The 15,916-nt window shown below is 47.4% G+C and overlaps 1 protein-coding gene across 1 annotated transcript in view; it reads left to right on the top strand.

Moving 5' to 3' along the window:
* DSCAM (DS cell adhesion molecule) overlaps positions 1-15,916 on the top strand; it is a 537,171-nt gene that overhangs the window by 486,949 nt on the left and 34,306 nt on the right. Inside the window, exons 25-27 of the mRNA XM_037042990.1 lie at positions 414-602; positions 1,746-2,036; positions 5,398-5,574. Coding sequence (XP_036898885.1) covers positions 414-602; positions 1,746-2,036; positions 5,398-5,574 — 657 coding nt within the window. The remainder of the gene's footprint in view (positions 1-413; positions 603-1,745; positions 2,037-5,397; positions 5,575-15,916) is intronic.

Here is a 15,916-nt window from a genome sequence, read left to right as displayed (position 1 = left end):
CCTCTTCTAGAGCTTCGGTTCTCTTACAAATAACTCAGCTCTGAACCACACCGGTGCCCAAGGACCCACGCGCGTGCACCCTGAAGGGCAGCTGTTTTAGAGGCTGAGTGTTCACCCCCCTCTGCCTGGCACACCTTCTGAAGGGAACAGACAGAAAGGGGTTTTGTTCCCACCACGCCCCCCAGCAATGCCACCACAATGGTGCCCAGATGGCCTAAATACCTCACTAATCAATACGTCATCACGGCGCTTCCCCCAGCCTGGGTTAACTTGCCTAGAACTAGAAAAAGGGCTGGCGTTCTCTTCCAAAGACATGAGAGCTCCGAGGAGTCCCGTCCACCAAAAGCAAAATATCAACCAACTCCTGGTAGAAAGCAAACAATGCTTTTTTGCTTATTTCTTGTTGTTTGAAGGCTACATATTGCAGTACTCAGAGGACAACAGCGAGCAGTGGGGCAGTTTTCCAATCAGCCCGAGTGAACGCTCTTACCGCCTGGAAAATCTGAAATGTGGTACTTGGTATAAGTTCACTCTCACCGCCCAGAATGGAGTGGGCCCCGGGCGCATAAGTGAAATCATAGAAGCAAAAACATTAGGGAAAGGTACGTACGCGCTCTTCTCATTTCTAGGTGTCCTCAGTTTTCCAGATAGGAAGGGGGGGCGGGTGGAATTGCAAATGTGTCATAGAGTCACATGCCTGTTTGTGTCTTTGAACTCTGTTGTCCCCAAGGAGTCTGGCTATGTTACAGCGAAATGAGAGAGAAGGGTGGTCCTTGCAGAATATCCTGGTTCTTTTTTGTCCAATTTCTCATTGCAGTCCAAAAGAGGAGTGTCATTTGAAAATTGAGGGCTTTTGCACTAACATTAAGTGTCCAGGCTGGGCAGCCAGGAAATGTGACATTTACCCCCTGACCTTCTAGTGTGGCCTCCCTTTCTCACCCCGGACCCCCTCTATAACTGTCTTGTTGCCTTATAGACCCTGCCCTTCCGGTGGAAGTGACTGAGATAGATTGCTAACCCTTAATGTGACGTGCTTTTCTTTATCTGAAACATGGACCTTCAAGGAGACGAACTCCAAGGGAAACTACATTTAGCTGTAAAATTTGCAGCCCTGGGACACCAGGAAGAGGGAGGGTCAGAGCTGTAGGAGAGTGCACAGGAGGAGGTAAAGAGAGGGGTCTTTGTAGGTTTCCCTCACACCTGAATTTTAACTGGCGTGGCAGGCCGAATGGCAGGGGGGCAAGAGCTGAGAAGGCAGAGGGGCTACTGGGACTCGGCACCTGAGTTTCAGGTGACGTGTGGTAAGGGTTCAGGTGATGAGGGATAGATTTATGCAGAAGCACACCCGTGAGGTCTCTGGGCTCCAGAATGAAGCATCCAGATAGTAAGGGGTACCTGTTGTTATTTCCCAAATCCAACTCTGTCTTCTCGAGTCAGGTCCACCCCTGGAAACAGGTGAGCCCGGTGGGTCATTCAGGACCATTTGAGGGCACACATGTGTGAAAATGGCATTGTTCTTCAGGGAACAAAAATAACCTCTGCCCACCCACGCTTTCCTCTCACTCCTAGGTCATCACAGTTGGAGACAGCCCATTGGTCCATAAGGACCCTGTCAATAGTGACTCTGACTTGAACTGAGCTCCCTGCCTAGGTGGAGAAAGGAGCCCCCAGTGAATGTGCAATGCCTTTGACGGCTCTCATTCATGTATCCTGTGAGGTGACCCCCATTGTGCATTCTCCCGCAGAGCCCCAGTTCTCAAAGGAGCAAGACCTCTTTGCCAGCATCAACACCACTCGTGTGAGGCTAAACCTCATCGGCTGGAATGATGGCGGCTGCCCCATCACCTCCTTCACCCTCGAGTACAGACCCTTTGGGACCACAGTCTGGACCACAGCGCAGCGGACCTCTCTCTCCAAGTCGTACATTCTGTACGACCTGCAGGAAGCCACGTGGTACGAGCTCCAGATGAGGGTGTGCAACAGCGCCGGCTGTGCGGAGAAGCAGGCCAACTTCGCCACGCTCAACTACGATGGCAGTAAGCTGGCTGGCTCTGTGGCCCCGCTGTCTGTGTGTCGGGACCTGTGCACGTGCTCACTGTCTCCTTCCCATCTAACATCCACCCTTGGCGAAGAGCAGCCACTGCCCACAGACTCCACGGGGCTTCAGTGCCACTCCCTCCAGGGCTCCCTAGTGCCCTGTACCCACGTATGACCAGGGCTGTCATTCAGAAATAAGGGACTGAGGGCCAACGGGGCTGTCCTTAGGGAGTGTTGGTGCAGGAGCGATTCTCTTTGGGTTGAAGGATTCTTCACCACGTGGTTCTGTACCTTGTCGATGACTGTGAGCTAACATTGCTTTTGTTGTCTCCCACCCCTTCCCCACCCCATCCCAATCCACATAACAGCTTTCTGTTTTGCTCTCATTAAGCCCTTAAACTGCATGTGCAAAACCAGTTGTTCATGATAAAAGAGCTTATGTCAGTCTCTGAGCAGAAGTAGAGGCACTGATGGAAATAGAATCGTGTCCTAGGACACCGGTGCACACATATGCACAATCACACATGGGAAGTTTGCTCAGGCTTTTTGAAAACCAGGTGAGGGGGGTCTCATGATATTTAGTGACCAAAAATAAATGATTTATTTTATTCTTATTTTCTACCACTGCCACTATTCAAGGGCCATTTATTGACATTTGAACGAGTGCCCAACCCAATGAAGCTGCAAGGTAGGCTGTCACCAGCAAGCATGTGTTGAGGGAACTTTAGAAAGTTCCGTCACATGCAGACGCTGATTCCTGCAGCCTGGCAGTGACTGAATTGGGGCCTTAATCACAGGGCAGAACCGGCTGCACTTTATCAGAATGTTTAAGGCTCCTGGTTTAGCTCCCGGCAGTGCTGTCTGTCCCATCTTCATGGATCAGACCAGACCACGGCAGTGGATGGCTTAGCCTAGAAATTCTGTAGCTAAACCAGCACCCCAGTATATTATTTACCACCAGGCAGGTGAAGAGGTGTTTCCTCCTCTGTTTATAGGGACGTGGGAACTTGTTTGATTAAAGCTGTAGAACTTCTGTGGGACACAGGTCATACTGTGTCCTCAGTAAGCAAGTCCATGCACCCAAGGACCCTCAGGAATATTCAAAGGACATTAATGGGGTGCGGTGCCCTGGGATCCTCACTCAGACATCTTCTGGCCTACTGTGTAAGCCACCCAAATTGCCTGTCCGTGGCCATTCTCTGCAGAGTCCCTCTTGGCCAAAGCACAGGCTCGTCTCCAGTAGGTCAGTTCTGGGCCCATGAATGGAGGGCAGTCCCCAGGGGAAAGCTCTCCAGAAATCAGTGACACCAGCCTGGGCCCCTCTCTGCGATGCACGTGCCCCATGGTCCTGGGACAACATGCCCGGCTCTGGGCCGGGAACCGTTCTCCTCCTGGGCTGATGCTTTCCCGCCCTCAGTTACACATGACATCATCCCAAGATGCCTCATCCCGCAGGCAGAGTGCTTCCCCCCAACGTGCTTCACTCTGCGGTCCCACAAAGTAAAGGACTTGGATGCTTACCAACCACTTTACTTAGTACTTACTAATACTAATTTAGTAAATTAGTATTATGAATACTAATTAGTAAATACTATTTACTAATTTACTAATTTCCTTGGTATTTACTCCCCCAAAGTCCTCTGCTAGCCGGTACCCATTTGGCAGCAAGTAGAATTCTCTCACTTGAGACGATCGACTTAACATTAATTGACTCACAGTAATCACACTCTGGCGGGCAGTTTCTCTAAAATCCATGTAGACGCTAGAGTGACCAGTGTGCCGCGCTGGTGATGTGTGTACAGCTACTCATGTCATTAGTAATGGCTCATGTGCAGGATTTGAAACTGCGGTTCAAGCTCAAAAAGTGCTCTACAGATTTTAAGTGTTTGTCATCTAAAAATAAAAAATGTAATGCTCTCACTTTATCCAGGATCTTAGCGTATGATCATGAAAAAGGCCTGTGAGCTGCATTTAATTTTCTGAACTCTGCAATGATTTTATTACACTGAGAAGTGAGAGCACACATTTGTATTTTCCTGGCAAGCAATTGTAGGTTTCTCCGAACCAGTTTTGTAGATATAGAGCTTTAATATCCCTTTTGACACATCTGCCTGAAAGATTTTCTTCCTTTTTGGAAAAACGAACATTAACAATTAGCCTCCCATCTATACCAGTCATATTTCAGATTCTTCCATTTCTTTATTTGACTCTTTCCTGTCGTTTCCTTGGCCACATGTTTACTTGTCCCCGTAAAGTCATGGTTTTGCAGGTGCATCCTCACCTGCATCCCGTAGGTGGGCTCTGAGCATCTGCAGACTCCACCATCCAGTCAAAAACACTGCAAAGGTGGAAGAACTCTCCTCCTGGCCTTAGCAGATCACATGGAGAAGTGGGGTTCTATTACCTCTGCTCTGCCTTCTAAATGCAGCACAACAAACATGTCTATTCAGGGGAAAAGTATATTATTTCTGCACTGTTGTCTTAAATCACTGGCTTCCTGGCCCATGTTTTACATAGAACAAACTGTAGGATGGAGAGTTTTACATAAAGGCAGGGGCCACAGGGCGCGCCCCATAAAACACAGTGAGGGCTGTGGTTGAATCTCTGCCCCATCGTATTGAGCCTCTGCGTAGAAGCTGCTTACAGTAGCTCAGACTTCAGTCTGCTTAGGTGTTCCCCTCTAATACTAAATAATCTGAATTGCATAGCACTGTTTAGCAGTGCCTGGTCTGTAAACAGCTCACTTTGGGTACCTGGATGGTTCCCCTCTGAAAAGTTGTCTGTAGCTGTTATAGCCTGAAGTGAGAGTTTCTAAGTATATTCTAGTTTTATAGCCATGATTAAAGCAAATGAATAACCAAACAAAAGGGATTTTAAGTTCTTTGAGCCAGGATGTCTGGTACAGTCTCCTCACAGACTCTCTTCCGTCCACTTGCCAAAACTATTGTCCCCTCTTTGACATGCAATTTTTCAAACAGCCTCTATCAATTGTGCTGCTGCGGGTGACATTTAAGTCCACGTGAATGCCTGTGGCTTTGTTAAGCGTTTTGCCCAGAGTTTAAGTTTCCAAGTGCCTGTACCAAGGAGTACCTTGCAAAACCAAGTCTCTTTCAAAGAAATATGCTCCACCCTTGGTGCAGACCCTGATGTGATGTGCTGTAGACTGAGTTCAAAGTTGTGCAGCAGAAAGGGAGAGAGCAAGTAGATAAGTCGGCAGGAACCTAGACGAAGACTTCCTTTCATTCCCCATCACTGTGGACACCTGGGATCCCATGGCGCGACTGTTGTAACCCGTCATCCCTAAAACTCCGCCATGCCGTCTTCATTAATAGCCACCTAACATCACGGCCCTGCTTTCAGGTACAATCCCTCCACTCATTAAGTCAGTTGTCCAGAGCGAAGAAGGGCTGACGACCAACGAGGGGCTCAAGATGCTGGTGACCATCTCCTGTATCCTGGTGGGCGTCCTGCTGCTCTTTGTGCTCTTGCTGGTGGTGCGGAGAAGGAGGCGGGAACAGAGGCTGAAGCGGCTGAGAGGTGAGTCAAGGCCGGGCAGTCGCCCACCCATGGTGCCCACTGTCACTCAGCTCTTACTCCCTATGCCAGGTTCCCCAGCTGCCTGCTCCTGCGACGTCACTTCAGTCAGATGACAGAGCCTTCAGGGAAAAGTCAGCCTGAATCCCAGATACCCGTAGGCAAAGAAAATCACTTTCTTCTGGGTTTTTCAACCCCACTTTTCTTAATTTTCAGCCAGTCCAGTCATGCCACCAATTAGGCCTCCTTTGAGAAGACCTACCAGATACATTCTGGAAATGAGAACTCTTTGATTGGCAGGACGTGGAAATTGAGGGCTAATGGTTCTGGGAAAGCATCATGGCACAGAAAACACCCACTTTCCTGAACAGGAATGTGAGCTGAAGCCCAGGGCACGAGTTTCACTCTAACTAAGGAAAAAAAACCTGGACAATGGGTGGGAGCCTAGGCTGGACGAATCCACTGTTGTCAGGCCCAGCTCTGTGGAGCTCCAGTGACCAGACTGGTCCAGGTCTGGCCAACAGCCCTTACCTGCCCTTGCTCTGTGGTGTGAGGCCAACGTGTTCTTTCAAACATGAAACCCTGTGCAGGACAAGTGTACCCAAGTCCTTTTCTTTTTACCAGCAGGGTAATTAATGGAGCCGCCATTTGATAAAATGCACGCGTGACTCGTTCCACATTTTCATGTCCGTGCAATATGGGGTAGCATCATACCGGGATCTGTATATTCTCCGAAGTGACATTTGAGGAACAAATCTGGGATCACCTCCCTCCCCAAACACATCTGTGGTACCCCAGAATGTCATGGACATACATGAAAAGCATCAACTCCTCTGTTAAAACTTAAATTGACCGCAATCCAGTTACAGCTGCAGGACATGGTGATATTTCCGCCTGTCTTCGTGTACCAAAGCTCTCCTCTTTACATGACTCTTAACACATTTTCCTACCAATCTGCTTCCACTTTGGCAACAAATTTAAATATTTGAAGTACGCGGCACTCCATCTGTACACTTCAACAGTCCTTCCGCAGCCCGATAATCCCTGTGCAGCACCAGTCCCACTGAAATTGCCTTTCTCACACGTTAACCACTTACCCTGTAACGTCACAGACCCCCCTTGAGTGAATCCCACACCCCGACCCGCACCAGATGTCTGATGCACAAAGACAGAAAGAAAGAGTCCTGAGCTCCAGCTTTAGTGCAGGTGGGAGCCGCATTAGCATCTACCAGGAAAAGAACAGAAAAACATCGCAGATGCTAAACTGGGGCTTCAGATTCTACATGAGCACAAGACAGGGGGCGATTAATCCCCTCACTGGGGAGAAGAGCTGCATAGTCCAGCCCTGCCAATATAGACTATTGCCCAATATGTTGAGAAATTCGGGGTAAGGTGGGCTGTGCTGGATTTCATCTACGGGGTCCAGCACTGAAATACCGAAGGGGCGTTTTCATAGCCGCCTTTCGCAGCAGACAGAATCTCCTAGCCTGGATGCTGTTGTTGAGATACCCATGGACAGGCAGACCCAGAAGGGGGCCGGTCCTTGTGGAATGTAGGCAGCCCAGTTGCCTTTAGAAGACTGTAAATCACCCACATCCTTTTTAAACCAACAGTAAAAATTTCGGATTAATCATTTTTATTTTATCACAAGGGCGTGGCAGCAAATGGGTTACACATCGAAGCTGTCCTTCCCCACGCTCCGCCACCCTCTGCCAAATTCCCCTTTTCTTTCCTCCCGTGACCCCAGGAGTTGCATCCTCCTGCCTTCCCAGCCCCTGCTCCATGTTCCTCTTCTACTTGTAACATCAGCGCCCCGGCCTCACTCACCCTCGCCAACAGCGAGGAAAGAACTAACACTGGCCCTGACTCTTGCTGAATCGTTACCCTGATGGCGGGCCACACCTCCTTTATTTAGACTCTTAATAATTCCTGTAATTTTGTTATCGCTTTGCAAGGGCTCTGTCCAGAGAGTGTGCAGGGCCTGATATTCCTCCAGTAGGCACCCCTACTTCTGGGCTCCCCATTTAGTAGAGGGGCTTTGTAAGGGAGCTAATACCTCACCTCAGAGACCACGGGCTTTCATTCCCCAGAAATGGTTCTGTTTTCTTTGCACCAGAGGAAAGATAGAACCGACGCTGAGGTTTCAGGAGGAAGGAAATAACTGCAACGGCAAAGAGGAGGTATTCGGGAGGGATGCGCGGAGCAGCTAGTCCAGAGCAGTAGCTTGCCCGGGACAGAGGCATCTCTCCGCAGACTCACACTTTATACGAGCTTAGCAAAGGCTCCACGTCAAGGGTCTGAGAGGAGGGCAGCGAGAATGCAAAGGGCCGGTACCCGAGTCTGCGTGATTCCTATGGACAAGTGTTACTGTGGACGCACGGAAACACATTCAGTTCAACAAACCTTTATGGATTATCTGCTGTCTGCTCAATGTAACATTTTTAAAACCCAATGGTAAAATCATCATAGCCATGCCGATTTATCACAAGAGTTTGACTACATCCTGGAGAGAAAAAGACTCTGTTCCAGAACTAGGGATTCTGACACTTGCAGCAGTGAATAAAAGCTTATCCGGAACTGGATCATCTTCCTTTAACTGTGGAAAGTATCCCATAAAAGGACAGAGTATGTGACTAGGAGTCGATGAAAGCCAGGCCTTGCCCCAGAAAGACCTTTGTCAGCCCAGCAGGACCCCTGAAATGTTAATTCACGACCCAGAGGGAAGTTGTAGGCACAGAGTTTAACGCTGTGGGCGTCTCTCCATTAAACAGAGGTCATTATTGAAATCACCCAATTACAACCTGACCCATACAAAGCACAGATTCTGGGCCTGAGTTAGAGTGAGTTCAAATATATTTACAGAGCCTACAGAAAGTGTTGCTTCATACAGTCATTTATACTGTCCAAAATAAGGTCATTTCTAATGATATGTCAAATATTGACTGAGCAACCACTGATCAGGATCAAAAATGGAAATAAGAACATTTGGATCAAAGAAAAATACTGTAGGAGTTCCTCATAGGCACTGTTCAATTTACTATATAGAGTCAACTTCAAATTGTTTACTTTGTTGGATTGTCAGAAGTGACTAAATATTTATAAGCAGAGTATGTTTTACCATATAGACAAGCAACCTGGCTAGGTGAATACGACAGTACGTCCTTAGAAAGAAAGATAGGAAACAAGGGAGGAAGGGTGGAAAGAGAGAAGGGGGGGAGGTAAGGGGAGGGGAGGGAGGGAAGGGAGGGAAGGGGAGAGGGGGGGAGAGGNTAAATATTTATAAGCAGAGTATGTTTTACCATATAGACAAGCAACCTGGCTAGGTGAATACGACAATATGTCCTTAGAAAGAAAGATAGGAAACAAGGGAGGAAGGGTGGAAAGAGAGAAGGGGGGGAGGTAAGGGGAGGGGAGGGAGGGAAGGGAGGGAAGGGGAGAGGGGGGGAGAGGGGAGGGGAGGAAAGAAAAGGAAGGAAGAGAGAGAGAGAAGGGAGGGAGTAAAAGAAAGGAAAGAGAGAAAGAAAGAAAGAAAATGGGATTCAAGCAATTTAGCCAACCTATATTCTCTCTTCCTGAGTGCTTGGCTAATTTTAGAGCGCAGCAGCCTCCTGAAGTCTAAATTGTCTGTAAGTGCTACATTCTTTTCGTCTATAACCTTACCCAGGAGTTCAGAAGCCACTGTTTGCTTTAATGATGCCCTGATTTTTCTCCACTTCTAGATCTTTGAAGTGCAAGGTTACAGGATGAGTCGCTGGCTAGGCCAAGGATCCAAGCTGCCCTAGCCTTATAAAAAGTTGATGCCCATGTCAAATAATCAACTCCAGGATCACTAAAAGCTTCCTCCTTTAAGGAGTTTACCCGAGAGGGTGCAAAGTTATGCTGGCACCAGCCAGCATGTTCCAAGCCAGAAAGCTACTTCCAAGGCTTCAAATTAGCTAAAGCTAAAAATCAATGAATGATGTAAAATGGGAGCATGCTTCTGTGGCAAAGTGCCGTTATTCCCTTTATGAGTTTAAGCCTGTTTGGAAATGGGTTCACACTGTAAAACTGATCGGTCCAGAAGGCCATTCCCAGAGAGAATGGGGTTTCAGGGTCAAGGACTCAGCCGTGAGGTGTCTTCATCCTTTTCTTTGTTCTAATATGGCCTTTATCCACTCTGCAAGTGAGGTGAAAGCTCTCCTCATCTGTAAGACCGAAAATTGGCCTGAACTTTAACAATCTAAAGGGACAGGACTGTGCATCTAGGAGCCCAGAGACGCACAGACTTTGGCGCTTCAGGTAAGCGTGGCCAGGGCACAGATCCACAGAGTTCCCATGCATGCAAGACATTCCCAAGACAGGGTGGGCAGAAGTAGGTTTACAGTTGTGAGTGTAGAAACTAGTACAGCCATTAGTAAACAATAATATGAGAATAAACTCTGTGTTTCGCATACTCACAACTGTACATTTACTTTTGCCCACCCTGCCTTCATTAGTGAAGAAACTGGGCGTGTGCACCCTGGAGACTTCATGGCCAAGCTGAGAAATGTCCCAAGTGTGGTTTGGATGGGGTCAGAACCATGCACGCTGAAACTCTTTAATTCTGTGCTGTGTTTTCTTCCTTCCCTCCTTCCTTCCATTCTTTTTTATCTTAAATATCTTTTTTCTTTTTTAAATATATTTTATTGATTGTTATTACAGTTGTCCCATTTTCCCCCTTCACTCCCCTCCACCCCTCTCCAACCCACATTGCCCTCCTCTAGTTCATGTCCATGTGTCACACTTATAAGTTCTTTAGCTTCTACGTTTCCTATACTATTCTGACCCTCCCCTTGTCTATTTTCTATCTAGCATTTATGCTACTTATTCTCTGTACCTTTCCCCCTCTCTTCTCCTCCAGTTGCCCTATTGCTAACCCTCCATGTGATCTCCATTTCTATGGTTCCGTTCCTGTTTGAGTTGTTTGCTTTGTTTTTGTTTTTGTTTTGGGTGTGGTTATTAATAATTGTGAGTTTGCTGTCATTTTGCTGTACTTGTTTTTTATCTTCTTTTTCTTAGATAAGTTTCTTTAACATTTCATATAATAAGGGCTTAGTGATGATGAACTCCTTTAACTTGACCTTATCTGAGTAGCACTTTATCTGCCCTTCCATTCTAAATGAAAGCTTTGCTGGATAGACTAATCTTGGATGTAGGTCCTTGCTATTCATGACTTGGAAAACTTCTTTCCAGCCCCTTCTTGCCTGTTAGGTGTCTTGAGAAATTACCTGACAGTCTTATGGGAACTCCTTTGCAGGTAACTGTCTCCTTTTCTCTTGCTGCTTTTAAGATTCTCTCCTTATCTTTCATCTTGGGTAATATAATCATGATGTGCCTTGGTGTGTTCCTCCTTGGGTCCAATTTCTTAGGGAGTCTCTGAGCTTCCTGGAGTTCCATTTTCTTTGCCAGATTAAGGAAGTTCTCCTTTATTATTTGTTCAAATAACTTTTCCATTTGTTGCTCTTCCTCTTCCCCTCCTGGTATCCCTGTAATTCAGATATTGGAATGTTTAAAGATGTCCTGGAGGTTTCTAAGCCTCTCCTCATTTTTTTGAATTCTTGATTCTTCATTCTTTTCTGATTAGATGTTTCTTTCTTCCTTCTGGTTCACTCCATTGATTTGAGTCCCAGTTTCCTTCCCATCACTATTGGTTCCCTGTGCATTTTCCTTTATTTCACTTAATGTAGCCTTCATTTTTTCATCTAATTTGTGACCAAATTCAACCAATTCTGTGAGCATCCTAATTACCAGTGCTTTGAACTGTGCATCTGATAGGTTGGTTATCTCTTCGTCACTTAGTTGTATTTGTTCTGGAGCTTTGATCTGTTCTTTCGTTTAGGCCATTTTTTTTTATCTCAGTGTGCCTGGTATGTAGTGAGGGGTGGAGCCTTAGGTGTTCACCAGGGTGGGTCAGCCCAGTTGCTGGGTTGTGATGCTGTATGTGGAGGAGGGGTCCAAAGGGAACAATGGCACTTGCTCCACTCTCTCTCAGATTTCAGTCCCTTCTGCCACTTCCCACAAGCAAATTGGGCCCTCCTGGGCTGATTCCTGTGTGGGTGAGCTTGTGTGCGTTCTAGGACCCTGTGGGTCTGTCCAGTGAAGTCTCCTGTGGGTCTGGGAGTCTCTCCTGGCACCTCAACCTCCACAGGTGTTTTCAGTTGGTGTTTTGAGGCTTTATTTCCCTGTGCTGGAGCCCTGAGTTACACGGTCTGTCTTGCTCCCTAGTTTCTCCTGGTTTATCTGTGCGTGAATGTGGGACTACCTGGTCTGCCAGCCACCCTGTGGGCCCTGTACCCCCCTCCACAATGGCCGCCTCACTGGGTCCACCCATTGCACCTTGGTGCCCAGGTCTGCCTGTGACCTGACTCTACCCCTCCTACAGGTCTGGATGAATATGTCTACTTTAACTCTTTCATTGTTGGACTTTCATAAAGTTCAATTTTCTATCACTACTGGTTGTTTTTTGCTTCTAAGTTGTTGTTGTCCTTATTTGGTTGTGCAAGGAGGTACAGGGTGTCTACCTACGCCTCCATCTTGGCCGGAAGTTATCTTAAATTTCTTAATAAAATTATCCTTTTAAATCTCCAACCCTGTTAAGGCAGAACTAAGTAAAAAGGCTGCTGTTTTAGAGAGCGGGAGCTCAGGAACACGGGGTGAGAGAGGTCCAGGGCAGCCAGCGGGGTGGGGACTGGAGCGCGTTCAGTCGGAGGCAGAGGCCCGCCTCAGCCCGGGAGCTCTGTCCACCTGGGTGTCTGTTTCGTCTGTGTTTGCACTTCATGGTTCTCCCATATTGCAAGTAGATGGGGGTTTTCTTATTCGGGTATTTATTTTGTCAGCGTTTTCGAATCGGCTTTCATTTGAACACGCTGAGGATTGGAAGTCCTGTTTGTGATCTCATCAAAGCCTAAACACAGGTTGATAGCCCCTTAGGCAATAGCTGCCTGAGCAGCCCCATCTCAGTTCCACAGGGAAGCAGGCACGTGTGTGAGTCACCTTGCAAATAAGGACTATTGATAGATGCTATGGTGCCGGGGCAGGTCTGCCACCCCCAGACTGGCCTTTTGTTTTTCTGGGTGTGTACAGGTGACTACCCATTTGAGGGATTAGCTGGAGCATATTCCATTTTACCTAACTAGAATTTCAGAAATGAAAACGTTATCATGTGGCTGTGAACAAGAGAGTCCTTTCTGTCTAAAGAAATATTTGAGCATGTAAAATATGAGGCGACTCGGTCTCTGGACACGGGCACAGTGCAGTGCTGGAGACGGGCTGCAGCCTCCCCTGCCACAGGACCTTCAGGCCATGTGCACGGCCAGGGTAGGAGTGACAGTCCCTGGTGCACATAAAGAACATGGGGATGAGAGAGACCACACTGGGATGCTCTTGACTCAACTAGGGGTGCCTCTCCCAAAGAACTGCTTGAGCCATGTATTAATCAACACAGTACTACTATCTTCTTCCTCTTCTAATACCGTGTTCTGCGCTCTCTCGTTTCATCTCTTAATAGCTGTACTGAAAGGTTGTGAATAAACCTGACGTTATTCTGCCCTATTTGCTGACATGAAAACTGAAGGGAACTTGTCCACACTGATGCGTTGGTGATGGCAGAACTCAGAGAGCCCCAGGTCAATGTCACCTACCCCAGCTTTCTTTCTGTGAAACTTCTTCAGACTTTGGAATATTTGAGAGAGAAGGAGTCTGTCCCTTCAATATTAAATGAGCTTAACAAGAGTTATCAATGAATTGGAGGATCAAAAGGTGCTTTAACAGAGTATCAATAGCTACATTGTCATTTTATTTTTGCCCATCAAAAATATTTGGTTTATTTCTCTTTTTATTTGTATATTTACTAGCTCCTCAGTCTTCCCCAATATTAAAAAAGGAGTATTCCTTCTAGTTTGCATATCTTCAAACTACTGCCCCTCACTCTACTTCTTTTCCCCTTTGAGTTCTCGGGAAAGGTTTCTGTCCTCAGCTACCCTGCCTCTCCATGGCTCCCACACCCAAATGAAACTCCCCTCCCCAAGGCAGATGACCACTCACCTTCTGATCACCAACTTCCCCTTTCCAGTATCATTTTCTAGGCCTCTTGGTGCATTCGGAGTGTTAGCAAATGGTACTTTCGAAACTCCTTCCTTCCTCTTCTGAGCATCCCTGACTCTTCTGGTGGGACCTCCTCATCATTCCCCCGCCCAGGACGGTGGGGACATGGAGCCAGGGGCGCATATGCAGGAGCAGCGAAGGGCGTGGAGGAAGGTGTCGCAAAGTCCAAACTTCCTGCTGAGCTGAAAGTTGTGAAAAAACATGACAGGCAACATAAAGGGCTGTGTAGCTGTGTTGGGCAAGAAGAGGCTTCGGAGGACGTGCTCGTATTAGCAGATGGCAGGTCGCGACGTCCGCTCTGTTTTGATGTGCTCCAGGGGGCGTGCGAGCGAGGCCAGAAAATGGGGGCCAGAGTCACCAAAAAAGGAAGAAAGGGAGGGAGTGACAGGGGAGACTGAGACTCCTTAAAAAAATAATCAGAGTCCCTGCTTATTTAAATTGATTTTCTTCCAATCCTACTGTGTTCTAGTCGTTATTGGGGGAGAGGAAGAGATGGTACATAAAATAATATTTCTAAACCCTTGCTGGTAGGGGAGGCAAAGCGTGTTTACAATGAATTCTGAGACAATTGCCAAATGATAAGCAAGATACAGTGGACACCGACCACTGCCGTGGTAATCCATTGAAGGGAAAGGTACTGTCCCCGCTGGAAAGATTAGGGAAGGGGCCCTGGGGTTCTGGTCTGTAGACCCCCATATCCTAATGCTTTATGATTCTGAGTGAAATTTTTCTAGACACACTCCCTAGGCCATTGGGGGTAATCTTTGAACAATCAAATCAGAAGGGGCTAGAAATAGTTTTACTCCAAACCCATTTTCAAAGATAACAAATTCTAGAAATGAGAGATGGCAGTAAATTAGTTTAGCTCATACAAAGGACATTTTGTGAGCAGCCAGGAAATGATAACGGTCATCCGAGGCCTGGACAAACCCCATTTGCATTTTGACAGGGCTGACTGATGAGGGGCACTGGGCTGCGGCGAGAATAAGGAAAGGCTGGGCTGATCTTGAGATGGATCAAATCCAGATGGGAGAGAACCCAAACTGTAAAAGATTTGGAAAGGCTGGGACCAAGGAGGTAAAATGAATAGGGATATTTGTAAAGTCCTCTATGTACATAGTGAAAATTCATTTGCCACACTTGTAGTGGACATTGGGTTCTCGGTGGTGCGTGAGAAGGGGGGTCGCAAAAAATTACCCGTTTCTGTGCTCAGCCTCATTTAATGAAGGAGAATAAGAAATCACAGGCTTTTCATAGAGAAGAGCCCCAGGTAGAGAATTACCTAGAAATTATGTCATCTGAGGAATGGCTGAGAAGGTTAGAGAATTCAACCTAGAAAAGAAAGTAGATGCGAAGAAGCAGACATGGCAGCTCCAAGGACGTATCCAAGTACCTCGTAGATGGTTCCAGAAGGTGTGCATGGCCTTGGAGGAACACAGTGTTGGGGCTGTCTGCAGAGAATGCAAGAGTAAGAAGCTCAGAGGGAGGGGTGGGGGGTCAGAAGTGAGAGGCAGCGGAGCTGGCCAGAGAGCTGGGACCAGCATGTGAGGGCTGGGCCTCTGCGCTGAGAAGTCTCCTGGGCAGGGGGCTTCCTCTGAGAGTTCTGAAGCACGGATGGGACACAGGAAAAGCTGTGTCTCAGATCCACTGCCCTTCCCGCAGTGTGGTTGTCACTTAGAGAGCTGGGGAGACCAGGGAGGGAGGGGTTGACTAGTAAATGAGATTTGGACTAAGGAGACAGGAGAAAGCCGTGGTCCCATGGAGACGAGTTGAGGTGGGAGAGAGCCACAGACTTGATAGGCAGGTCAGTCCTGGGAGAGACAGGTGGGGCAAGTATGCACAGTGGATGCACGGGCCCCTCCTGGGGGCTCTGATGGCCCAGCTCATCTCAACATTTATCCAGGACACTGGGGAGGGATCCAAACACTTATTAGGAGGCTGATTGGGAAATTCTTTAATGCTCGTAAGACTCTGTGATTCCATGATTTTTTAAAAATTTTCTGACTTGTCTCAGATTCTCTTCTTACTCCTGCACAGGAGTGTGTCCGAGAGTTTCTCCTCTCTTTCCAGTGTCCCTGCATGGACCTGAATAAGATCCCGAGCCTCACCTCAGCCCTGACACCTTTTCCCAAACTGATTCCAAATATGCCTCGAACAGCTTCACCTAATGCCCCTAACTCATTTGAATGTATGAAGTACTCCACTATGCCTGAGGTCAAAGACT

The sequence above is a fragment of the Sturnira hondurensis genome, unplaced genomic scaffold, assembly GCF_014824575.4.
Source record: "Sturnira hondurensis isolate 20B ecotype Veracruz unplaced genomic scaffold, ASM1482457v3 Scaffold0003874, whole genome shotgun sequence".
NCBI classification, from domain to species: domain Eukaryota; kingdom Metazoa; phylum Chordata; class Mammalia; order Chiroptera; family Phyllostomidae; genus Sturnira; species Sturnira hondurensis.
The sequence above is the reverse complement of the archived record's forward strand: the minus strand, read 5'-3'. Positions and strand labels throughout refer to the sequence as shown.